Below are 26,510 nucleotides of genomic sequence, written 5' to 3'. Positions count from 1 at the left end.
TGGCTGAACTGGGGGGGGGGGGGGGGGGAGGGGTAGAGAAGAGGGAGGGGTGCTGCCTGCTGAGCCCAAGGTGAAAGGGTGCCACGGTCCTGCAAATGGAGATGGGGAGCTAACACTCAATCTGACTCAGCCAGTCAGGGGGGGGTGAGGGGGTGTGCAGTTGGGATGGGTGCACTGTCTGCCTCGAGCCTGCCTTCTGCTCAAGAGACAGAAGCCCTCTGTTGCTCATTTGCCTTTCTGTCTGTCGTTCTTTCTCTCTCCCCCCTCTCGCTCTTTCTCTCAGTTTCCAGCCTTACCATCTGTATGTGATTTAGACACAGGCTCAGGGGAGAGGCAAGTCCGCTAGGGGAGAGGAATCAGGGCAGGGAGGGAGGGAGAGAAAAGGGAGGAAGTCCTCACAAGTTTGTTTCACAGGACTCAGCCTGGGCCGGGACTAGGCGCACTGCCGCATCTGGAGGTCAGAGCAGTAGAAAAGTGAAGCCAACGGGTGCAGCCAAGCAAGAGGGGCTGCCCAGAGACTTTCCTACAGCCAGGAGACACTGACGGAGACACAGACAGAGAGGAGGGATCTGTGCTTCACTGGGCAAACACACAAATATGGCTGCTAAATCTCTGTCCTGCCTCTGCCTTCTCTGCATCCTCTCAGGGATTGCCTATCCAGGTTCTGCTGCCAGGCTTGGGGAACAGCAACGATCGGTGCTGAAAGTAAGACAGATTTGTTTTGATCTCTTTTTGGCTGGTACAACTGTGCATGCTAGCTCGGCTCCGTTTGGTTTCTGACTTCTTCTGCCTACTGCACATGTACGTCATGAGGCTGATGATCATGTACACAAATGTTGAGGTGAAAACTGTAAAGAACGAGGCAGGTTTGCGAGTGTTTCGGGAGGGATTAGTTCTGGCCGACTGGAGAGCTCTCTCAGGACTTCTATGTGTCTGTCTGGACTTCACAATGGTCCTGCTTTGTGTTCACGCATGTGTGTGTGTGTTTGTGTCATCAGAGGTACCCCAAGGCTAAAGCTCACATGGGCTCTGAGTTACTGTCTCCACCACTGTCATGACCCTCCCGCCCCTCCCTGACAGTTCTCAAATGGAAACCAGCTGCCAAATGTTGAGCAACACCCCAGAGAGTGAGCAAGAGCGAGCACAATAGACAGTGAGGGCATGAGAAGCCATACAGGACTAGTGGCCAATGTTCCCTTGGCTTAGTATAGCTCCGAGGATGCCGGCTCAGAAGCCAAACTTTCAGCTGTGCAGCCTTCATTGAAGATTTAAATGATACTCGCTTTTCTAATTCTGAGTTTATCCAAAGTTATAATCTGTAAGATTGCCATTATATCAAACCCATGTTTGTTAATATTTATGGCCAAAACTTTTTCCATAATCACTATTCAATGTATTTGCATTATGTAATGGCCTCCCTGTACAGTGTAATAAAGTCTGATAGTCAATCATTCAATTTGACCATGATTTCAGTATATATAACGCAGCTACGCATGCATGTTTGTTGCTCCCAGTGGTCGATATAAGTGTCATTTTAAATGGGAGCTTTGTTATTAAATTGTACTTGTTGCTACCATCAGGTGCAAGTGTTGCCAAATCAACCAAATCGTCAAAAGTATGACTTAATAAACTTCAATGAAATGACTTCAGGCCCCGTTTCTGCACCATATATCATCCAACCCAGTATCCCTAGAGATGTTTTATTATGTACTATATAGATATTGGACGCAATCCTGTCACAGAACTGCTCTGTATTAGTTACCTAACACTACCATTACTATTACTATTACACTAACATAATCAGGGGTTTTGCCTAATTAGTCAACTAATGTTGACATTCTTGTCTAAACCCAAAACGGTGTCCTAACTTATTGATCTATAATGAGATTGATTGGTTGACACCCTTTCTTTCACAGGTTTGATGTCATCTTAAGCATTGCTGCTGCTGCACATCCTTGGATACTGTACATGTGCTAGCTGCCTGTAGGTGCAAATATTTGGAACAAGATGTCAGGCCATAGATAAAGTACAACTTTTACTTTTACAGAAATGTTCCATTACACTGTGGCTGTCATTACGTCGTTGCTTTGGATGCATTTTGGGTTGATTTGTGCCTATTGGACCCTTAGAACTGAACTGGAGAGCCATGATTCTTGGCGTGGCTTTATAGTGACTTTGAACTGTGAAGAAACACCCTGGGAAAATGGGCCGTAGGTCAAAAATGTCAAAGAGTATGTGGAGGTATTCAATCCCCAAACTTGGCAATGCTAAACCAATGCAACATTTCTTCCTCATTTATTTTCTGTTGACATTGTTTATTTCTCAACGTCCGAGTGTTCTGAGTTGAGGGTCCTGGGGGAGGAGGCCTCGCCCCTGCAGCCAGACTGTCTGTGCACAGTTATTGGGTTACGATGAGATTCTCATAACCCGGGATCTGCAATGTCTTGAGGATGTTTGGAGGAGTTGGTGTGACTAAATCCAGTGTCTGAGCCCCTCTTCAAGGTCAGCAGCCAGCTCCAGTTGGGAGGCAACGGGAAATGAGATTCAACCTTCAAGCTTAAACATTTAATCCACTTAAGTCTCCCACTCTGGGAAAACTTTGTCGGCAGGCAGATGTACATAAAAACACACAGAACACAGTTGCATTTAAAAGACAACGGTGTAGAGATCCAACTGTCTGTCATAGAGGCTTCCCACCCCCCCACCCCCACACTGCAGGGAGAGGGCATGGCCACAGTTTTGGAGCTACATGATGAGAGTGTGTTGACATTGGACAGCACTCCTCTGTAGAGCCAAATCCTGTTTTTGTGCTTGATACCGGCCACATTTGTTCGGCTCTGCATCGCAGAGATAGAGCCTTATGGTCCGTGCTGTGAGCTTTCCGTCAACACACAGGAAATACACTGATACATAGTGAGAAGCCAGAGCGGAGCATAGGAAGAGGCGGCTTCATCATGACAACAGAGAGAGGCTATATAACGCGCTGAATGTCATCTTTGTTCTCTGTAGTGGGCACAGTGGGAGGGCCGCAGGAATAGTTCACATTACTGAGTGTGGTCATAGTTGGCAGACGGCTGCAGAAGTGTATTGTTTTCATTTCCATGATAGTTAGGGATTCATTAAAGTAACCGCCATGTTTGAAATTCCTATTCAAACTTTCAGAGTCAAGATTACAGAGAGAAATTTGTCATCAATGAATAAATGCACATGTAAATCATTAGTTCTCATTAGTACGTCATTAGTAGTTATTTGCTTTCTTTCTGAGGGTAAGATGAGAAGACTGATATCTACCTTCTGTCTGTGTAAGTGCGGGATGCAAGAGGAAACGGCTACGTCCAGAGTCCGTGTCTCCGTCCACAGTTAAAAGCATGGCTACCGACGACTCTAAGGTTCATCAGGTATTTATAAGGTTTTATAAGGTGTTCACATAGTAACAGTCGGTGCTGAGAAAGAGGCGTACAGTTGGTTTATCAGAGCTTTTTCCAGCAATGTAGCTGGAAAGTATTGGGTGGATGGATAAACTGCTGTTTATCCAAAAGTAGTTCAAACGCCCCCAAAGCCACAAATTGTCCTTTTTTACATTTCTGTTTATGTTCATGTTGAATAAATGAGACACCGCAGTGTTAGAGGTGTTTTTACTTTAGACACAGCCAACACAGCCAGGCTGGTTGTTTCCCCCCTGCTGCCAGTTTCTATGCTATGCTAGGCTAGGCACGGGCAGAAAAATGTTCCTCTCACTTTAGAGGAGTCTAAGAGTCCACGTCCTTCCTCAAGACCATCTGCTGCGTCTCCCTCTAACCCTCAACTCCCTGCCCTGTGTATACACACTGCAGCTGTTTGACCCGTCACAGACTGTCACACAGCTAATAGGTCGAACCATTTCAAAACTCTTTCAAGTGGCTTTGCAAATGGTGAATAGCTCGGGATCTCAGTGGTTTTCCCATAAACTCGTGGTTTATTACTCCTAATGGCTTGAACTACCATTGTGAGTACCAAACCCATTCGCATAGCTTCATTTTCAGGATGTGTTTGCACTGAAGGTTAACACATCGACTGTTTATATGGCAATGATGGATGCGTCTGGTACGAGCGTATGTGCACTGACACAGGAAAAGGGGTCTGCAAGAAGAATCAGTGCCGCTGTTCACAGGATGTTTCACATTAGAAGACTACAGAAGCACGTCTTTGTCTCACAGCCCATCTGTGAATAAATCAAAGGAAAATGTGAATCATAAGTAAGCGCACGATACTGTCAGTCTGTGGAATGTTCCGTCTTCTGGCTGCTCTGGATTCACAGCATCAATGTCCAGTTGACTGAGTGGAACAAGGAGGTCAAACTATGGAGTTCTTACAGACTGCTGCAAACAAAGTGCTATTGTACGCCTCATTGAATGGTGCTGCTTCAAACGTTCAAAGATGTAAGGGTTGTGTGTGTGGGGGGGTGTGGGGGGGGGGGTGGACACAACTCTGAACTCTGACATCACACCATCCTGAGAAACTGTGGTGAACAAACATCAGACAGGATGCAGGTTTAAAAATGGAAGGGAACGGCTGCAAGTCTGAGAATTGAGAAGAATTTCCTCTCAACTCACAAGAAATCAGCAAAATCATGTTTAAATCTCACCAGTTATCAGTGTTACCAGCAATATTATGATATTATGTGTTATGTTATTCAGGTATATTAGCGGTACGTTCACATATATTGCGTCTTTATTATATCTATTATATATATTTTCAAGATTCCTCCACCTTTCAGACATGGACAAATAGCTATTCTGCTATCAAGCACATTTAAATAGCTTTAGTTATTTACTCTAGTAACTTAGTTATGGAACGTGGAGCGATATAATAGCAAAAATAAATAGATAAATAACATAAGTAGGTTTGGCCTCAACTTAGGGCTCAGGATCAAAACGTGGCCAATGCCTGCCTACTTTCAACTGTGCTCTTTAACTGTTAAAAACAGTCCATTTATACACAGGCTCTGGCTCAGGAGCCCCGTGACCCCCTCTGGTCCTGTGTCTCGTGGGCCTATCCTGTTGCTATGAGAATAGGTACATTTGTACATGCAACAAGATGAGACACGCTTAAAGGATGAAGTTACTCTGCAGATGAGAGAAAACAGTAGTTTCCTGGTATCTGCTCTCTCAGTTAGTCACTGATCGATTCACTTTTTGGTCTTTAGCCAAATGGTCTAGCTTTCACTGCAGTATTTTTACCCACCACCAGTGAGACTTAATGACAGTGATGGTTAGTCAGTGGGTCAGTCTGCCCTCCATTTTACACTCTGTCCTAGAACACAGTATTCTCAGTAGTAATGTTCCCCTGGAGGATCTCTCGTAAAGATCTGGGTAACCCCCGGACCTTTTCTCTAGTGCTAGTCTCAGTCCAAAGGTTCCGCTCATCCGGTTGAAATAACATGATGTAAAAGGCAGATTGTCGTGACATTTACTAAACACATTCCCCAGGTGATAAAACATTTGGACTCTCCATGAGGTTTTCTCTTGTGCCACCCTGAGGAGAAAATGTCGGATACCTGCAGTGCAAAGGGCTCATGTGGTTTTACTGTTTTTTAAGAGTTTATATTTCTGTTCCCACTGCAGGTGTGTGCAAAGGGATATTTCCTGAGCGAGCAAAACGTATGCTTACCGTGTAACTGCAAAGGCCACGCGGACTACTGCGATGACATCTCTGGCGTTTGTAAAGTAAGTTCCCCCACATTGATTATCGCTCACTGAAGTGTCAGAGTGAACAAACCACTTCAACGCACTTCATTTCCATTCTCGTATAAATAATTTAAATGTACAGCAATATGGTGTCGTCAGTTATAACATTCTCCCTTTCAGAACTGCAAGGACCACAGTACAGGTGATTTCTGTGAAATGTGTGAAGACGGCTACATGCAGGCTCCCAGCCTGGACGGACGCCACACCTGCCAACCCTGCGCCTGCCCCCTCTCCGTCCCCTCCAACAAGTAAGCCAGTGTGTTCCTGTTGCTGCAGCCACAAGACTGCGTGTTGGCAAGCAGTAAGTAATCTCCGAAATACTTTCCCCTGTGTGTCCGGCCAGCTTCGCAGTGCACTGTGACAGAGGAGGTGCCGTTCTGCGCTGCAAGTGCCAAGAGGGCTACGCTGGACATCTCTGTGAGAGGTCAGTGCTGAGACGGCCCATCAAGGAGTTATATAAATCCAAAACAAGCAATAATTCTCTCTGCACACATTCAGTGAAACCTACAGATTATTGCCTGACGTGGGTACAATAAAAATACAACAATCATTCAAGCAGTCCAGGATATACAGTAGGTAAGCCACTGTAGAATGCCTGCAACGTGGATCTTTTTCTTTTTCAAAAGCTGCAATCGAATTCAATTGTACAACTTGTGCAAAACACAAGAAAAAAGGCCAAATAAGATTTTAACCACTCTGACATGACATGCGTAGCATTTATGAAAATAATGCAAATAAATGAAACACAAACAAATTAAGAAACACATTCACCTGTTTGTTCAGTTTGTCTGCAACGACACAAACATATGAATTATTACTGTGTCTACTTTCTGGTGTTTTCATAAGTTACAGTGTGTTGAGCTGTAACTTCTACACTTCTATCGTTCAGTCACATAATAATTTGTTTTTTTTGGTGTTAGTCATGTCAGTCTCTCTCTGTACATCACCATAAACTTACCCCAGTGTTCAACAATAGTACAGGTCAGAATCCATTGCTGCCACAGGACAATCACATTTTTATTGAAGTGTGTGGCCACGTACACGTGTAACAGTTGAATCCACAAGGCGCCCCTTCTCCGTAGGTTATAGTTATAGTTAAAGTGTTATGGAAAACAAAGAAAATCAGTGTGTGTGACAGAATAGAGGAGATCATTATAAAACAAGATCAAAGAGAGCATCTAAAGGGGGATCTTTCCTTAAGCCGTTCATTGTAACAGGCAGTGACTCCGTCTTTCCCATCCAGGTGTGCTCCAGGTTACTATGGCAACCCGATGGCAATTGGCAATTCCTGTAAGAGATGCGGCTGCAACGGCAACTCCGACCCCAACCTGATCTTCAGTGAGTGCCACAACGTGACGGGCCACTGCCAGCACTGCTGGGGAAACACGGCCGGTGCCAACTGTGAGAGGTGTGCCTCGGGTTTCTACGGCGACGCCATCAGTGCCAAGAACTGCAGAGGTGGGGGCAACGAGTGAGCGCTTCCATGTTCAAAGGTCATGCTCGAGTGAAGGTGCTGTTGTTGCTTAACGCTCGATGGAGCCTGAGCAAGTCTACTTGTGCATCTTAAGCCAACAACAAAGCCGGATGTATAATGAAGGCAGGAAGATTCATTGAGTTTGTTGACACAGTTGGCTCTGGCTGTTCTCCTGGACATTCTTGCCATACACCAGAGACAGCAGTCCAACATTCTTCCAGGTTGGTGCAGTACAGGCGCAAGATGACCGGGAGCATTATGTTGCACCGTGTTGGAGTCAGCATATGAATTTGACCTTCGGCGAATCGGTTTTCACCACATATCTATTTGTATTTCATCTTACTGATATCAAAATGATTATATATGCAGCAAAAGTTAGAGTTAGTTTTTCGCTGTTATCTGCGTTGTGGCGTGTATGTCATCCTGAAGCTGTTCAGTGGAAAAACAAGACAAGGTCACAATCCAGGATCAAGGATTACCGTATGACTTTCAAGGCCGGGCGAGTCTAAAAATAACCCTCTCCACCGCGCTCATCATTTGACCTCTAATGTCCTCATCATTGCATGTGTCCTGTGTCTGTCGCAGAGTGCGAGTGCAATAAATGCGGCACCTCTTCATGTGACGACAGGACAGGAGTGTGTCACTGCAAGCCGGGCGTCACCGGAAAACTCTGTGACCAGTGTGAGGTGAGGAGACTCGGGGATTTCATGTGAAGCAAGATTAAAGGATAATTCCATCTTATTTTCATTTCTATCAGTAATAGTGACATTGTACTATACAGGTTACCTGCTGAGCTCTGGCAACGCGGTAATATCTCTGAAAAGAAGTACGACGGGGCAAGAAACACGATCAGTCAGACAATCAGACAAGTTGTAAAAGGTTAGCCAGAATTATTCAGAAGAGAAAACAGGTGAACAGTAAAAATAGGAAAGGCTAAATCTAGAAAAAGTTCATCCTTCGTTTGCAAGCTGCATGGCTTTTAAAGTTTGATGCACTTAAGTAGTTGAAGTGTCAGCTGTAGCACTGAAAGAGTTTCAGGTGAAGTGTAAAGAGTTGAAAGGAGCTGAGGTGTCAGTTGAAGTGCAAGCATTGAAAGCTGCTGATGCTGCATGTCAGTTTAAGGTTCATCCCTGCAGTGAGCTCAAGTTTCAGTTGAAGTGTAAGTGCTAAACACAGTTGAACTGTTACTTGAAGCGAAATAACTGAAAACAGTTGAACTCTCATTTAAAGAGTATGAAATTAAAGTAACCGAACTGTCATTTAATATATGAAAGCAGTCGAAATGTCTCTGAAAGAGTTTGAGATGAAATGTCAGTTACAGCTGAAGCAATGGAAGCAGTTGTGGAAGTGGAAGTGCTTGGGATAGTTGTAGTGTGTGCACGTTAAACACTAGCAGTTAATGTGCAAGTGTTGACCACATGTCGTGTGCAGTGTAAGAGCTGAAAGTAGTCGAACCGTTATGTGTGGAGTAAAAGATGAAAGCGGTAGGGCTCGTGTTTCCGTGCCCCACCTGACTTTGTTTCGGTGATGTTGTTGTGCTCCCAGATCTCAGCAATTACTTTATTGTTTAAATGTTGTAACTGATAGAAATGACGGACGAAACTACCAAAATAAGACCCCCCCCCCCTCTGTAATAGACTCAACCTTTAAATGATGCACAACAATATGTTTCAAAATAAACTTGAACAGCCAGATACTGGGATCTAACAGTGTTTTTCGTTCATGTAATCTAGGAGGGCTACTCGGGTTTCTCCAGCTGTCAGGGCTGCCGGAGGTGTGAATGCGGGCCGGCCTCCATGCGCCCCACCTGCCATCCGCTCACCCACAGCTGTCCGTGCCGCCCGGGGGCCGGAGGTCGTTACTGCGAGCGCTGCCTCCCAGGCTACTGGGACTACAGCCCCTCCGGCTGCCAGAGTTAGTCATCTGTCCGTCATAAGACATGTCAAATGTTCTCTTGGTCTCTTGACATAAAAACACGCCCAGACCATTTGTTGAAACATTCAGTATAGATTTCCCTCACTCACGTTCCCACACCCACTACCACAGTAGTGTACATGATGTCAGAGAAGCATCTGCTGTGAGAGCTGTGACCCTGTGGCCGGAGACTCTCTGCGGAGAGCTGGATGACATCACCATGCAGCCCAAATCTACACACACACACACACACACACACACACACACACACGAGAGAGGCCACAAAACAGATGTGCAGGCCTCAAGCCAAAATACCATCTGTGGGTCTTGATATATATATATTTGATAACTGCACTGACCTGTTTCTAGCTGATCAAGAATTTAGGTTGATGTGCAGAACTTCCTGTCACATACTCTATGATGAATTGCATCTGCATCTGTTTGTTTTTTTGCTGTTTTCTTTTTGACAGAGTGTGACTGTGAGAGCGGCCACTGTGATATGCACACAGGAGATTGCCTGGCGGAGGCTGCAACAGTCAACCTGTGCAACATCAGTAAGTGGAGTTAACGACTGTAGCAGAGACCCCACTACAGTCTCCACTACACTGCTAGTACAGTTTTGAAAAGAACAAAAGAAGTTTGAAGTTATAGCAAAGTACAACTATGCTGTAATCCACTTATCTTCTTCGGTTGTAGGTTGTGATGAGTGCATTTGGCATCTGATTGGGGACTTGCGGCTGTCCAATAAGACACTGGACCAGCTGAAAGTCGGAGTGTTGAACATATCTACTGGTGCTGCTGCCAACGACAGGCTCAAGTACTACAACTACACTGCCCATCGTCTGCAGGTACATACACACATAAAAGGATTCATGCACATGTGAATGCAAGAACAAACAGAATTACAACAAGCGTTAAAAGAAAAGCTGCACTAATCAACATTTTTATATGAGCAATAGATTCCTTGTGGTGTCGCTTGTAGAGACAAACCCAGAAATATCTCGCGACTCTTGGTTCCTGTCAACTCTGCAGAGATTATTAGCCTCTTTTTGCTAATTGTTTTGGTTTTATAGCCCGCAAATGAATTGTTTGGCCCAGTTTCACCGCTCTCATCCACCTTGTTTCCTGTCTTTTATATGTGAGAGACAATGTTACCAACTATCAAATGAAAGTTTAGGACATTCAGGATCTAGAGTCCACCGGGGGTCGTCTGGCAGAAAAAAATTGGACAAGATTGATGTGGAAACCATGGAAACAGATTGGTTAAACCGTCCACTAATCTGCTCGCACTGGGTTAAAAATCCGCCCTCATATTTTACCAATCCATTCTCTCGGTTTATTGATCCATTCAAACAGATTTCCAAACAGATGGGGGGTTTTTTTCTACCATAAAAAAACAAGCATTGGAACTACATTCATCATGTGGCCAGAAACACGACTCCAAATGAACGCTAATGTTGCTTCGTGTCTGCTGGATCTGTGAACAGGAAATTGTTTACTAACACGCCAGCCATGTAAACTTTACAAGGCCATAATATGTCAAACGTGGGTTATCAACAAAATGTTCTTTCCACTACGCTGAGCTCTTCACAGTTTCTATAATGTGGTCTGATAAATAACATAATTTGCTTTGTTCCCAGACTCAGTTTCAAGGCTGGAGAAACAAGTCCTTTGTGATGAAGGCCCAGACTGGGGAGCTGGAGGAGGCCACAGATGCTGTGGTGTTGGACATCAAACAGCTGGGAGAATCGGTCAGCAAAGCCATAATCTTTTATGTAATGCACATTAACCATTGAAGGGAAGTATCTGGAATTTAAACGGCGTGAGAACTTCAAGCCAATGTTTTTTTTTTCCCCTAGAAATACATTTCACATCATTTCTTAACATCTCAGCATCTCAGCAACATAGATTAAAGCTGCTATTCTCAAAACTCCACTACAGTTGGTAGACTGGTGTGTACCAAGAGGTTTGAATCCATCCTTTGCTGTCTCTCGATGCAGCTGTCACTATCACTTATCTTAGAAGGAAAACTCCACTTCAGTTGTTTCAAACTGCTTTGCTTCATCTCTTCATCGTCAATCACATCCTATACATTCTTTACACTACAGGGGTTTGACAACATAACACAGCCCACAAAGATGGACCTGACATGTTCCAGTTATTTACACTGAGTCAAATCTTTGTACAAGACACCTGAGAGTTCCCGCTTGGTCTTTAGAAGCAAGTGACTTAAGCCTCTGATTGATGTGTCATCGATTTGTTTTCCAGGAGAGCGTGGTGAAGACTCTGGGGAACAAGCTAGATAACGACACGCTGGAGACCTTCACCCTGGCTGAGCAGCTCAGCACAAACCTCACTGATCTCAATGTGCGAATTGAAGGTACCAGACAGCTCTGCTCAAGTGCAACTGACTCTTTTGTCCTAGCAGTGTATCATGAAGTCATGAAGTTGTCCTACCGGAGAGAGTAAATATCACTGTATGTGCACAGAGATGATCCATGACTGGGAGCTGTACAGTGTTCACCAGGATGTGGATCCAGAGGTGGTCAGGCGGAACACCGAGGTGGCCCAGGGAATGGTGACCTGGATGAGGAAACTAGACCTGTCCCCACGGGAGCCCATCGCCACCGACGAGTCGACTGAAGCCCACGACGGTGAGAAACATGCTCGACATGATGATCATCTCTTGTTATCGTCATTCCAGTATGGCAAGACACAGCGCTCATGAAATTATATTCAAATTACTTTAAAATGACAAACATAGCTGATCATCATATTCAAAGCTTACATGTTTTCAGTAAACATGTGCGCATGTGAGGAAAACAGATTTATGACCTTCAATTTATAGTTAAAGTGAGTCATAAGTGACAATGATAATGGTACATTTGGTATAACAGGAGCTGGAGTATGTGTCGATATAACTTTAAGTCCCCTGAAGAATAAAGGAGAAAGCATCGCTGTGTTACAAAAAAACACAAACCCAGATTTGATTTTCATTCAGAGGTAGCCATCTTGGCCTGAGTGTCTACAGTAGCAAGTCCTGAGTCACTCAATTGTGACACTGATGATGATAAAGTAACGTCTTGTGTTTTCTGATTGTGTTTCCAGTGCTGAGGCGTATCCGTCAGTTGGAGAAGAAGTTGATGACCACAGACGGCCGCCTCCCACCTGTCAGGGAGGTCCTGTCCCGCTTCTCCACCAAGCTTTCGGACGCTCAGGGCTTTCTCCAGAAAGCGGCCGGCACCGTGAAGGAGGCGGAGGACAGCAACAGAGCCAGCATCCTCAAATTCCAGAGGAATGAGGTGAATTCCCATGACCCCCCCGCCCCCCAGGGCTCCTGCTCTCGTCTCTCTTCCAGCACTCCCTTCTCCTGTCCTGTGTTCATTAGTATGGATGCTTTAGTAAACATTCCTGGTAAAGAGCTCACAGAGCTTCCTCCCTGCCGTGAGGGAGTGTGCTGGCGTGGAGTTTCTCCTCTAAGTGCTGTCTGCTTTATCTCCACTCGCAATGTTTCAAACAATGTTGAGTTTCTCTCGATTCCTCCGAGGTACCTGGCCTTAAAAGACACAAGAAGAGCCTATCCTCAGCATGCATCGCACAGTTGCACAGGGCTGTGTGAGAGAGATCTGGTTGTTGTTTGCCAGGCATGTCCGAGAAGGCTATTACACTCGTGGTATTTAAGTGCTGAGAACAGAAACACAAAACCATCTGTGGGAGCTTTGGGCTGTTACATTAGGAGGAGGCCCACATAAGGGGGGGAGAAACAATGCTGCGATGCTACATTTTTTCCCATCATAATATCCAGAGCCTACACATACAGAAACATGACTTTTCTTTTCCCATGATACGGCCCACAGCCAACACACAGAATGATTACTGTACAGAGAAGATTCATCTTTCATAGTGATATGGATAGATTTGAATCCTATTCGGTGTATTGCCTATCTAATAAGTATCAGACATGATGCTCACTGGGATGGATAACCTGCTGTATCTGAGTATCTGATCTGAGTTCATGTTCAGATGTAGAAACCACATGCTGCCTGCCAGGTTCCTACCACATTAAAGCATCTAAATATCCAAACATATGCAATGGAAAATGGTTGGCAGTAATGTAAATACACATGATTTGTAATACGTGTAATTTCCCCAGATTTGTTGATTTACAACTGTGTAAAATCTTGTGTGGTTGGAATTTGGATCCAGGAAGTTGTGATCCAGCCCTTGTCGTCACGCCCTGGTTGACATTATGGGTCTGCTGTCCAGCAGAACAGCTGCTACTGAGTGCTGTGTGCGCTATCGGGAGTGGAGATCTCCGTGATCAGGGTCTTTGCTGTAAATCAATGCCATGAATGGTGCACTAACCAAACACGGAGCCTCTCCTAATCTGGGGCTCTTCCTAGCCTCAGCGCAGACCGGTCGACACCAGCTGCAGCCACAGTGTGCACACATGCCTGGTTACCGCAGCCAATCAAATGATCTCATCATTGTTCCATACTCAGTCATGCAGTCAAATTATCCAACCGGGGATGTGGCAGTTATATGGTACGCGTTTTAACCACTAGGCCACCAGGATGCCCCAATATCACCGTTTTGTATCCCACAGTTCAGCGTAAAAATGTAAATATAGACAAAAACTTGAATCAGAAATCAGGAAATAAACATATGGAGGAAACTGTGCTTGCTATAGCTGACAGGCTGGGCAAATCAGTTCAGGTTCAGCTCCTTTCATATTTCCAGTATCCTAACTAATAAAGACATATTATGGGAATATGTTCTGAAGCTTGAATTGTGGCTAAATTTGATCACGTTTACTTCCTTGTGGCCCCCAGGCGAAGCAGCAGAGGCTGGCAGAGGACCACGCCGCTGTCAACGATACGCTGGATATAGCCAGAGGCTTCATCTCTGAAACAGAGAGGACTGCGGCCGAAGTGGATGCTATAGTTCAGGTGAGGCTTGCATGGCTTTGAATACATCCATGATTGTCAGGAGGGATCCACGGTGGATTCAGAGGCCGGGGGTCAAGGGTGAGAAACATCTCTTGGGTCCCTTCTGTCCAGTGGTGCTCAGGTTTTCTTTATGGCTCACTGAATGAGGGGGGGGTATGTATAATAATCTAATAGACTGTGATATGGGACTCCAATATCTCAGGGTCTGCATTGAATTTATTCATGAAATGGATTCCTGAGACGCAGCCTGTGTCAGATTCTAAAGCTGGCCAATTTGATTTGGAAGCAATTTGTGGATTGCTAGAGATTGAATAAGCTGTGTTCCCACAACAGCTTTCCCTTTTTTGTCCAGTGGCTCTCTATTGAGTTACTCTGTTGGGAATAACAATCATTCTGAGGTAACAATGTTAGCTTGGACGTGTGTGTGTGTGTGTGTGTGTTCTGACACTTTGGACTTTAAGTAATCACCAGGTACAATGATTCTGAGAATGGGACATAAATGCAAAGCAGTGAAATGTCCTTGCAAATAGTAAAATGTACATGTGTATGTATCTGTGCGCACACAGAACGTGACCGAGTACCACGCAGCGATCGATGGCGCCGGCCAGAAGTTGACGGAGAAGACCGAACGTCTCTCGCTAGCTGACAGAGATCTGGTGCAGAGGGCTGACGAGCACGCTGAGGAGCTGGAGAGAGAGGCCAACCAACTGGAGGAGTGAGACACCTTTTTGAAATAAAACCTACGAGTTACAAACAGTCAGACCCCTGAAAAGAGCAACACAAACAATGAGTCCTCTCCCCTGCCTGTGGCTCTGAGCCCAAAGCCCATTGGCTCCTACTAAAGATATAAACCACTGAAAAGGAAATACACTGTCTGAAGTCCTAAAACAGCTGGGCACTGTAATGTTTTACAAAACCTTGCTAGTGGGATCAGTTCATTGTTGCTTTTGGTGTTTTGGTGGGATTTGCTGACAATAAGAAAAATATAGCAACATCACCAGCCTTATTCTTTGATAATAGTTAAGGCTTTTACAGACAAGCATAACAGTTCACTGCAGTACATTGCAAGTACCCTCAGAAGAGCACACAGATGTAGAAATATACCTTTAATAGGCTAGTTATACCAACAGTATACTTTCAGTATAGAAAAATACACTTATTTATAAGACTATTGTTCATATGCTCTTCATCTTATTATTTATTTGACTCGAGGGTGAATCTAAAAACTACATGACACACATACACATGTATCACACAACATATCATCACCTTTTTAAGTTGTTATGGCGAACGCGTCAGCAAACAATATCCTAATATCCTGTTCCTTGACATATGCAATCTTCACTCTCTTCACGAGCTAGTTGCTAACTTTGTCTGTCCACCGTTTGGTGCTGGACGCTTAGTGTACAGTTGATTTATCAGAGCTTTCCTCTCACATCTACCATCCTGTCTCCTTCAGGGATCTGAGACAGAGCGATGCCAATGGCTTTGTGCAGAGAGCCATAAGTGCCGCCAACGTCTACAACAACATAGTGAAATACGTCGACGACGCCAATATCACATCGCTCACCACCTTCAACTTATCCCAAAGAGCTGAAGATGTATGTTGTATCACAGAAATACACTGTTTACATGCACTGTGGTTCCTGCCAACCTTCTGTAGCTTTGTGATGCGCTCTGTGTTTCAGGCCATCACTGGGATCAGTGCGCAGCTTGACTACCTGGTAACGCAGAGCGACAACGTTTTCAAGGAGTCTGTTTCATTGCGTTCAGAACAAATTGGTATGAGGCGTTCACAGAATGAGACATCAGTGAAATGTGTCCACTGTCTGGTGTCCCTCTGACATTCACTGTATCTCTCTGTAACAGAGGTAGAAGCTGAAAAGGTTGACAAGCTGAAATACATCGAGGAGACCAAAGAGACCATGGATAAAAACACCAAGAAACTTGCACAAATAGTGGAGGATATCAGTGGCATTCATACAGGTAAGACAATTCAGTACAGAGAGAGGTCAGTGGTGTGTTTAGGTAACTTAGATTAACTGACCATTTTAAGAATTGGGTTTTAATGACAGCACGCCATTTTCTGCCATCAAATAAATGCTCAAAATGTGCTCTTTCTCACCCTTTGCATCCATTTCCAGACAGAACACCACAGCGACTGGAGTTCACCTTAAAGGTGGCTGAGGGGACTCTCAACCGCTCAGCAGAGATCCTTCAAACCGTCACCCCCATCAGCAGCAAGGTGGAGGAGTGGGCCAACAACATGAGAAACAACGAATACTCTACAGCTGCTTACGAACAGGCTGTCATGTCTGCCGGGGAAGCAGGTATCATAGCTGCTGCGCTGTTCACAGCAACACAACCATCTTGGATATTTTAGATATTGGTTCCATGGGCTTGTTCACTTTCCCTACTTTCCTTCTATATGTTAATTGTTTTCCTGTCGCTCAACGTACTTTGTAGTGGAGAACCTGAACGTGCTCGTTCCTGAGCTGCTGGACAAGCTGAAGGTGGTTGAGGAGAAGAAGCCTGTCAACAATGTGACCACCAACATCATAAGGATCAGAGAGCTCATAGCCCAGGCCAGGAGTGTGGCCAAGAAAGTTAGTTGGACGCTTTAAGCATGCTTACAATGTGGTAAATCAAGCTTCCTTTTAGACCTGTTTCCTGTTTGCTAACCGTCAAGGAGACTACATAAAGTTAGCTCTTGCAGGTAGTGAGAAATGAAGTGGGTGAAGGTCCCAGACCACCAACAGGCAGCACGGGTTAAGAGCACCCCCTCACAAAACTAACGTTAGTATAAAAAAGGTTAGCATGACATTATGCTAAGCCCCTTCTTTCTGGATATCTGTAACATGAGCATGTGTGAACCTCCTGTTTTTTACCAAAATGTGCCAGATGTCTTATATTCGAGCAAATACCTCGATGCCTACAGTTTGTACAGGCAAAGCTTAGTATTATTAAGTGTTATTAACTAACAGCTGCCTGGTGTCATGGAAATACACTCTGCACCAGTTTTTTCTTTTAAATATTACTAGCTTGACAATGAGATGCATTTTCCATCCAAATGTATTAGCCTGCACCTCTATCAGCTGTCACAAAGAACACACGTCAAACTGATCCCCGTGGCATTGATCGTAAAGCCTGATAAACTTTCACACTCTTCAGTAAGCAACCATAAACCTTGTTCAAATCAAGGACTATGACAAGATATTTTCCACGGAGCTCCTCATGTCGATCGCACCTTGAGCTCTGAGTCATTACGGCTTTGTTTTCTACCCCAGGTCCAAGTGTCCATGAAGTTCAACGGTCAGTCCTCAGTGGAGGTTCAGCCTCACAGCAACCTGGAAGAACTGAAGACAGTGACGTCCATCAGCTTGTTCATGAGAGTGGACCCTGACAAGGACCCCATAGAGGACCGTTTGATCTTATACCTGGGAGACAGAAACGTGAGAAATCCAATGGAAGCAAATTAAGTAAAAGCAATTGTGGGGAAAGACGAGGCATGTGCATTTAGACTCAGGTGCTAGATTGAAAGGAAGGTTTAGGGTGGGTATGTGGCCCAGATCTGCTGCTGAAACTTCACAAACTTGCACCCAGAGGCCCGGGGGCAAAGATAAAAGGCAGGGAGCAGCTTGTGGACATGAATAGTTTGTTGTGATCATGGAGGCAGGAATGACAGGCTTTGAAAGTGCACAGTTGCGCCTTTCAAAAGGTCTCCAAGAGACGCCTGCGACACTAGTGCATGTGTGTGCCTTCAAAGTTGGAGTTCATTTACATAAATACCGTTAGCCCCCGCCCACCGGGGGTACAGAAACAGTGCAGCTACCCAATGTGAGGCCTCTCTGTTCTCTTTAACGACACTTCACCTTGGTGATTTCACTGCCGCTGTAATGTATGCGGTGGTGTTTGTCTGTGGCTTTTCAGTGTGAGATAATAGCCTCAGCATGAGCACTATTGGTAGCACAAATGAAGGATGTTTTTGTTTTTGAAACCACCATATTTCAAGGTGAAATATTAGTGTTATTTCCCTGTTGGACAGTCACACTGCATTGCATTGTATTGTAAAATGACAAAACAAAGGCCATAATGGGAAAGTGAATGAACTCACGACGCCATATAATCTTGTGTTTTTGCTCACAGGGTAGGAAAGACTACATGGGACTGGCTATCAAGAATGACAACCTGGTGTACGTGTACAACCTCGGGGGTGAAGATGTTGAGATCCCACTGGGTTCAAAGCCTGTCAGCCAATGGCCCGCCGTCTTTAACTACATCAAAGTAGAGAGGTAATTTCCACTAATGAACTTCGGCTGTAAACTTTGGGCCTCATGCAAGAATCACTCCCACAAAATGAGTCGTTCAAGGGATTTAATTGGGCGAGACTACCAAAAACATCAAATATTCTCGTTTGTAAAATCCCCTTGACCGCTGCCGTCTAACAAAAATGTTGTTGCATGAGCCCCATTGTCTGACATACTGTATGTCTCTCTAAGCCAGACTGTGGTCACTCATGCCCTCTTTGTGCTCTTTGCTTGCAGGCTGGGCAGACATGGAAAAGTCTTCCTCACCATCCCCAGTCAGAGCTCCACAGATGAGCAGAAGTTCATCCAGAAAGGCGAGGCTCCAGGCACTGACTCAATGTTTGACACTGACCCCAAGGACATAGTGTTCTTTGTTGGTGGTGTCCCACCAGGTGTCAGGGTAATGCCTTTTACAAACATTCCTTAATACAAATAAATCCTTATTCAATCATCTTTTTTTCCCTAAATGATGACATGTTGTTGTTTTTTTTACCAGCTCCCACCGCCTCTGAGTCTAGCTCCTTTTGTGGGCTGCATCGAGCTGGGTTCGCTGAACAATGACGTGATCAGTCTGTACAATTTCAAAGAGACTCACAAAATGGATATAGTTACATCCTCACCGTGCCCCAGGTACACATTTGCATGACCGGATTAACCAGTTATAATAAATATTAGCTTCTGGGCTCCTACTGACCCCCTCAACCCCACCTAGCACTCATTGATAATAATTGATGCTTCACTTTGGTGGTGCAAGTTCCCTAACAAATGTACAATCAATCAAATTAACTAAAACCAATTGGCATTCAGTAAATCTGGGAATTTTGCCCATTTGGTAATCCAGCCCTCTCATTTGATGCTTTTACTTGTGTTGAAGTATAAATGATGTATCTGAATTATCTGATTATTATCTGAAATGTATCACATAGACTGTTTCAAAGTACCTGAAGTGTCTCCTTCTGTTCTCAGGTACAAGTTGGCATTTTCCCAGAGTCGTATTGCTAGCTACCTGTTTGATGGAACGGGCTACGCACTCATCAATAATATTGAGAGGAGGGGCAAATTTGGTGTTGTCACAAGATTTGATATTGCTGTGCGAACTGTTGCAAACAATGGTGTCCTGTTCCTCATGGTCAATGGGGTAAGTCTAAAGACTCTTCTATCTTTAACCTCACACAAAATACCTGAATACCCCTTTCACACTGAAATATAAGTCCAAGATCTCAAAGTGATTGTTTACCATCTCCAGAGAAACTCACCATTTGGCAAATGTAGTGTCAGTGTGACCCGTTGTTTTACTCCAGACCCTCAGGCCTGGTATCAATGGATAAAAAAAGTTCTAGATAGAGATTTCCACGTATACCGTACATTAAAAATACAGCATATCTCATCATGATATGTCACATTTTCTTCTTTCTAACGTATGCTGACCTCTTCTTTTCAGGATAAATATTTCCTTTTAGAGTTAAAGAACGGCTTCCTGCGCCTGATGTATGACTTCGGCTTCAGCAGTGGGCCACAGCTTTTGGAGGATAACATACCAAAGCTGCAAATAAATGATGCACGATACCATGAGGTAGATTCCCTCTTCTCATTCGGCTAGGCAGACCATTTCAGCTTGAACTTGAAAGTGAATAAGTTATGTGTTGCTGTAACTGTCGGCGTTGGGCCGTTTGCACAGGTGTCTGTGATCTACCATCAGTCAAAGAAGGTCATCCTACTGGTGGACAAGAGCCATGTTAAATCTTTGGAGAATCCAAAAACCACACTGCCTTTCTCCGACATCTACATAGGCGGGGCTCCCTCCAGCATTCTGAAATCCAGGTGAGTTAAATAGCAACCGAAGGTATTGCCTAAATGCCAGCTAGGTGCTGACTGTGTCTGTCTGTTGTTTGGTGCTGGACAGGTCGTGTACAGTGGGTTTTTTCACTGAAAACAGCAATTATATATTAAGTGTGAAAGAGGTCACTTGTAGTGACAAACCTACAGAGAGTTATCACCAACGTCTGCAGCACTTTTTGCTCATTGTTTTGGTCTTACAGCCCCCATATTCTGCTCTCATCACTTCTGTTTCTAGCAGAAAAAGGGCTCTGATAAATCACTGTACACTGGCGTTCATTCGACAGGTGGCCAGAAACAGGACTCTAAATGAATGTTGCTCCATGATGGGCATGAATAGGCAACTGTTTGCTAGCACATGACAGCCATAACAACCGTATAAGCCTATTATTGTCAGAAGCAACTTTGGAAGTCCCACTTTGCAATTTGGCAGCATAAAAAGGATTTTGACAGCATGTGTATCACCACAGGCCTGCGCTGTCTGCTGTCGTAGGCCTGAAAGGCTGCGTGAAAGGTTTCCAGTTCCAGAAAAAAGACTTCAACCTGCTGGAGGAGCCCGGCACGATTGGCATCAGCAGCGGCTGCCCTGAGGAGTCCTTTGTAAGTGCTCCCTCCACCACTTCACACACGCTGTCACTGGTGATGCACTGCAAATGTCCCTCTGGAATCAATACCAAATATGGAAGTAGATGGATGGAGTAGATCGCACACGCAGTCTCACACACATCTGCACACACACAAACTTTCACTCTCGACTGAGAGAACATAATATACGTGAGTCGATCTATACTCCACTTGGCCGATCACTGAACTGTAAGCTGAGCGGAGAGCGAAAGGTAATAGGTGATAAAGGCAGATGTGTTTTTATTGTGACAGATGTCCCGTAAAGCCTATTTCACTGGAGAGAGCTACCTGGGATCCACAGCAAAGATTTCACCCTTCGACAACTTTGAGGGAGGACTCAACTTTAGAACGCTGCAGCCCAGCGGACTCCTGTTCTACCACAGTGACGGGGTACACACTCGTTCATGTCTGTATATATATGGTTAGAAGTCACAAGTCAGATTTTAGACAGTGGTATACTGCTAACTTTCAAATTGTTGGTTGAGAAAATGTGTTTTTGGTGTAGTTTCAATTGCCTTAAAGGTCCCATATCATGCTCATTTCAGCTCTATATTTTTATCCACGGGAGTAGATTTGCATAATTCACAGTTCAAAAAAGTCCTTATTTATTTTATAGTGTTTTTATATCACCTAGACCTTCTTTATAATCAAACAAGACGTGGAAATCTCACTTTCTACAACATGGGGCCTTTAAGACCTTCTTGTGCTGCAAAGTAATAACTATAAACGCATTTTCTCCCACTTCAGTCTGATGAGTTCAGCATCTCCATGGAGAACGGAGCAGTGGTGCTGAACACCAGAGGCACGCGAGTTAAATCGCACAAGAAACAATACAATGACGGAAGGACGCACTTCTTAGTGGCCTCGGTGAACAATCAGAAGTAAGTATTCCACTTCACAGCTGCACGCCTGTGTTTTTGAGTTTAGCCGTCTCTACATCCTGTTTCCTCTCAACTGCATCAAGTTAAATAAACTTAAATTTAGACAGATGGAATGGATTTGATTGCTAACCCATGTTCTATATGAATGACTTCTGTACGTGTGGTTTGTACAGTAAGTAGGTAAAAATCAAGGTAATTTAATGACTGGCTGAACTGCTTATCTCAGGTATTCACTGCTGGTGGACGACAAAGACAAGCAGGAGAAGAAACGTCCATCATCAGCCACAAGATCCTCACCAGGTCCTGCTGTAAAGACCTTCTACTACGGAGGGTCTCCAAGCAGCAGCTTCAAGAACTTCACAGGGTGCATCAGCTACGCCTACATCAACAGGTAAACCACCACTGAACAGTCACTACAGCCGAAGCTGTGAGCTGAGTAGTTAAGGACATGGAGTTTGTTGAGAGCATCTCTGCAGCTGTTTCTCTGTCTCATCTTCTTCCTGTATTTCTGTAGACAGGATCGGGACATTGAGCCAGAGGACTTCCAGCGGTACACGGAGAAGGTCCAGACCTCCCTGCAGGACTGTCCAGTCCAGCGCCCCCCTGCTGCTCTGCTGTCAAGACCCAGGGAACACACTTCTAGAGCCAAACAGAGCCAATCACAGAAGGTAAATCTAAAAGAGTGCCCTCAGTAGACCCTGATGAACACTGGCTTTTTTGGGGAATTATCATTTTTCATTCGGTTGCAATGATCTGGGCCATCCTGACGTTCAATAAATGCTCTCATAGGTTAGCAGGGAGAAGTCCAGCCTCCCGCTGGGCCTGATGGAACTGAAAAGTGATGACCAGGAGCCGTCAGAGCTGAACATCGAGCCCTGCTACCTCTCCTCAAGTCCCAGAGCAACCCGCCAAGCCTTCCACTATGGCGGCATCGCCAACAGCAGGCAGCACTACACAGACCTCCCAGACTCCCTTTCTGAGAGGTATGGCAAGCGAAGAACCCTTAAGTAACCTCAAGGTCAAGTCTTTTCAAAAGCTCACTCTGCACATGTTTCAAAGGTTTCTTTGTGTCTGCACGCATGACTAAATGCACCTACCACCTCCCAGGTCCCACTTCTCCTTGTCCCTGAAGACCCGCTCATCCTTTGGCCTCATCTTTTATTTATCTGATGGCCAAGAGGACAACTTTATGGCTCTCTTCCTGGCCCACGGGAAGCTCGTATACACCTTCAACGTAGCAGACCAAAGAGTCAAAATCAAGAGCGAGGAGAAATACAATGACGGTGCATGGCACGATGTAAGTTCTGCGCATCAGATGTGTGCATGTTTGGATGCGTGTTTAAATATGTGTCAACTTTCTACAGTGACAATCTCCTCTCTTCTACCGCTGAAGGTTATTTTTATCCGTGATGGGAGTATGGGGCGGTTAATAATTGATGGGCTCACAGTGCTGGAAGACAGAGCTCAGGGAGGCAACGTCTCCTGGCATGTCAGCAGTCCCATCTATGTCGGAGGAGTTCCTCCAGAGAGAGCCCAAAAGAATATTCAGGTATGGGTTAAAGTTTATGTGGAAGGGATTTAACATTAAAAACATACACAGCACGGGTCTTTTTGAACATATGAATATTCTATCAAGGTCTGTAGCTCTGAATAAAACAGTAGCCTCTTACACATCTCTGTAATTTATAACCCTCTGGTGTCTTCCAAAACAAATCCTTTCATACCAGCAGACATCCAGCTCTGCTCAGTTTGGACTGCTGTTCCCACAGACAGCAGGAAACCACCATTGTGACCCCCCTCCCCTTAGAACTCAACAGGAAGGCATCCTCTGATTTTTTTCATTGATGGCTAAATGCTTGTGTTGTTTTATGCTGGACAGGTACAGTTGGTTAATCAAAGCTTTTTCCCAGAAAACAGTTTATGAGAGCGATGAGAGGGCACCGTACAGCCATATCTATCTAAAGTTATCTAACTTTAGCTAACGTTGGCCACCCATAAGCTACTGGCCATTACCACACCAATTTTACATCACTTAATCTACCTTGATGTGTTTATTAAAGCTTCTGTTGTGCGTTTGCATGCGTGCACTTTCAGAGAAACTCTGCATACAGCTTCACCGGCTGTCTGAAGAACCTTCAGCTGGACGGGCAGTGGCTGTCCTCCATGGCAGAGACTTTCGGGGTCACTCCATGCTTCGAGGGACTCTCTGAGGCGGGAACATACTTCTCAGAGGAAGGAGGATATGTCATGCTGGGTACATTTCTAACAGTAGAAACAAAAGACACAGGCTTGTTTTTCCTCCACCTTCAAACTTGAAACTAAAGAATTCTACATTTTGTATAAATCCAAAGTGTTCATTTTGTACAATCTGTATTCCCATATGTAACACCACGTATAATTGGCAGGATCTGCAACTCTTTGGGAGCTGAACATCTGTTATATTACATGGCTCATTAGATTTCCTTTTGGAAAACTCACAAGCCCCTCTGGTCTTTCACCATCCCGTGTGCATGAAGGGAGTTTGGTTGGGTGAGGGAACATGATACCCTCAGTGCAGCTGTGGTGAAATTGTGTCTCTGGCCTCACGGAACTTGGGAACTGAGCTGCAGCTGTTGAATGAGTCGAGTAATTTCACACATGCACGCACCCCCAGAGAAACATGGCTGATTGATGCAGCAAAAAGGTGAGGTCCAGAGTGGAAAAGGTACCCAGAACTCACTTCATCTTCCTGTCTGTGTTTCTTTCCCTCAGATGAAACTTTCAACCTAGGGCTAAGGTTTGAGTTAGTGATGGAGGTGCGCCCCCGTGTGGCATCTGGGGTGCTATTGCATGTGCGCACAGCACAGGGCTACTTCACTATATACATTCACCAAGGAACAGTAAGTCATTGGTACAGTACCCAGAAATACACACAAAATGCATCATCTGTTCAAAAGTATGGATACAGTATTGGTGTGTGTTTCCAGGTGGTGGCTCTTGTGAACGATGGGTCTCATGAGTTCTTCACAAAGGTGTCACCGCGACCGGGTCTGTGCGCTGGCAACTGGCACAGAATCACTGGTGAGGACTTCTCAATTAACACTCTGGTAACACACTGGTTTCCGACTGGAAGGAGCAGAGTTAGAAGCTTCACCTACCTTGTAGCTGTTGTTGGCAAACATGGAGGAACAGATACAGACATACAAGCCCGAACTGAGAAGGCTAAAACAGTTTTTGTTGAACTATGAAATATGAAATATGCCAAAACACCAAACTCTAGATATTCAGTGTTAAATCACTGCTGCTGTACGGTTCAGAAACATGGAGAATAAATAAAAACATCCACCAACAAATCCATACATTTGTCAACACGTGCCTAAGAAACCGTCTTGAAGATACACCATCAGAAATGAAGATCTGTGGGAGAAAACAAACCAAGAGAAAGTTGGGGTGGGGTTGGACTGGACACATCCTACCGAAGGTGATGGAGAGGAGCTGTGGATGGCCTGTGCTCCATTGGGAGAGAAAGGGTTTAGGTCAAGGTCAGGTCTTAACTTTGTAAGTTAAGTGGCCCTTGCTCTTTCTTGGATCACTTCATCTCTCACACCATTTATGTCACTGTGAGTTGAAGTGTGTAATGCAGAAAAAAACAGTGGTGGACTAAGACATTTACTCAAATACTGTAGTTGAGTACAGCTTTGAGGTACTTGTACTTAAAAAACTTAAAAAAAAAAAAAAAAAAGTATTGTCACTAAATTGCATAACAAACTTATAAAATATGATGCTGCTTGATCTTAGTGATCCGGGATGCCAATGTGGTCCAGCTGGATGTGGACTCTGAGGTCAATCATGTGGTGGGACCTCTGAACCCCAGCTCCACAGACGCCAGGAAGCCAGTGTTCGTCGGGGGTGCTCCAGGTGAGCCAGGAACACACTTCTGATTTTCTGCTGTTATACTAACATTACACCTTTCTAACCATGTGATGCACTCTTCCTACTCTCAGATCTTTTCCTCCCAGAGAGCATCGCCACCAGGAAGGCCTACGTGGGCTGTATGAGGAACCTGACCATCAATAACAGCCAAGTGAGCTTCAGCAAAGCTGTTCTGGTCAGCGGAGCAGTCAGCGTTGGGACCTGTCCAGCGGCGTAACACTTCGGTCCACGCCATCGCTATCCCCAATACAGCACTGACCAAACACATTAAAAACTCTCTTTGTGTAAAACATAACCATTAAGAGAAGTATTGTCACTGTTCTTTTCGCTCTTTGTCAGATGTTTGTCCTTGTTTCTGTCATTTCTTGTTCATTGTTTTATATGAAAATGTCTCATGCCAAGAATATGACCAAATTGCCCAAATTAACATTCAGCAGAAAAGAAACCCATCACTTATATGAGAATGTGAAGAGATTCCATCCTGAGGAACCTACAGTGTGTCCGTGATATAGACGTCAATTATTTCTTCAATTCTTTATAATCTCAATGGCACATTTTTTTTTTGTACAAGCTCGTGTTCAAGACTTTCCTTTTTGTACTGTTTTATTTCTGATAAATAAAAGATATTTCACATCCAAGTAAGCTTGTTTTTTTTTTTCTTTTCTTATTTATCTTCTGATAAACTGATGCTGAATTTTCATTTGTGAATTGTGAGGAGTGACACCTAAATTGAGCTGATACCTGGTGAAACTACCTGGAAAATTACTTATTCAAGTGGTTCATTTTATTCCTGTTGTAAAATCTATATGCAACTTATATTGTTATTTGTTCTTCATTTCTGTCTGTTGTTATAAACTGCTACTTGACATAAATGTGGAAACACCGCT

At 44.5% G+C, this 26,510-nt stretch overlaps 1 protein-coding gene across 1 annotated transcript; it reads left to right on the top strand.

Annotated features, from left to right (window-relative positions):
* Nucleotides 1-594: 594 nt before the first annotated feature.
* Nucleotides 595-26,249, top strand: lama4 (laminin, alpha 4). The gene is made up of 40 exons (XM_070925745.1): nucleotides 595-705; nucleotides 5,604-5,705; nucleotides 5,847-5,974; nucleotides 6,070-6,150; nucleotides 6,970-7,184; nucleotides 7,786-7,886; nucleotides 8,934-9,114; nucleotides 9,585-9,668; nucleotides 9,811-9,962; nucleotides 10,755-10,865; nucleotides 11,383-11,494; nucleotides 11,604-11,768; nucleotides 12,223-12,416; nucleotides 13,947-14,063; nucleotides 14,630-14,778; nucleotides 15,523-15,664; nucleotides 15,752-15,845; nucleotides 15,933-16,049; nucleotides 16,208-16,393; nucleotides 16,530-16,669; nucleotides 17,351-17,515; nucleotides 18,210-18,355; nucleotides 18,608-18,770; nucleotides 18,867-19,000; nucleotides 19,337-19,508; nucleotides 19,812-19,943; nucleotides 20,049-20,191; nucleotides 20,677-20,806; nucleotides 21,083-21,220; nucleotides 21,578-21,711; nucleotides 21,938-22,102; nucleotides 22,226-22,379; nucleotides 22,501-22,694; nucleotides 22,819-23,008; nucleotides 23,105-23,260; nucleotides 23,806-23,965; nucleotides 24,463-24,590; nucleotides 24,678-24,771; nucleotides 25,489-25,608; nucleotides 25,695-26,249. The coding sequence occupies exons 1-40, from the start codon at nucleotides 598-600 to the stop codon at nucleotides 25,838-25,840; spliced, it is 5,643 nt and encodes a 1,880-aa protein (XP_070781846.1). The 5' UTR covers nucleotides 595-597; the 3' UTR covers nucleotides 25,841-26,249.
* The last annotated feature ends 261 nt before the right edge of the window (nucleotides 26,250-26,510 follow it).

The sequence above is a fragment of the Enoplosus armatus genome, chromosome 19, assembly GCF_043641665.1.
Source record: "Enoplosus armatus isolate fEnoArm2 chromosome 19, fEnoArm2.hap1, whole genome shotgun sequence".
NCBI classification, from domain to species: domain Eukaryota; kingdom Metazoa; phylum Chordata; class Actinopteri; order Centrarchiformes; family Enoplosidae; genus Enoplosus; species Enoplosus armatus.
The sequence above is the reverse complement of the archived record's forward strand: the minus strand, read 5'-3'. Positions and strand labels throughout refer to the sequence as shown.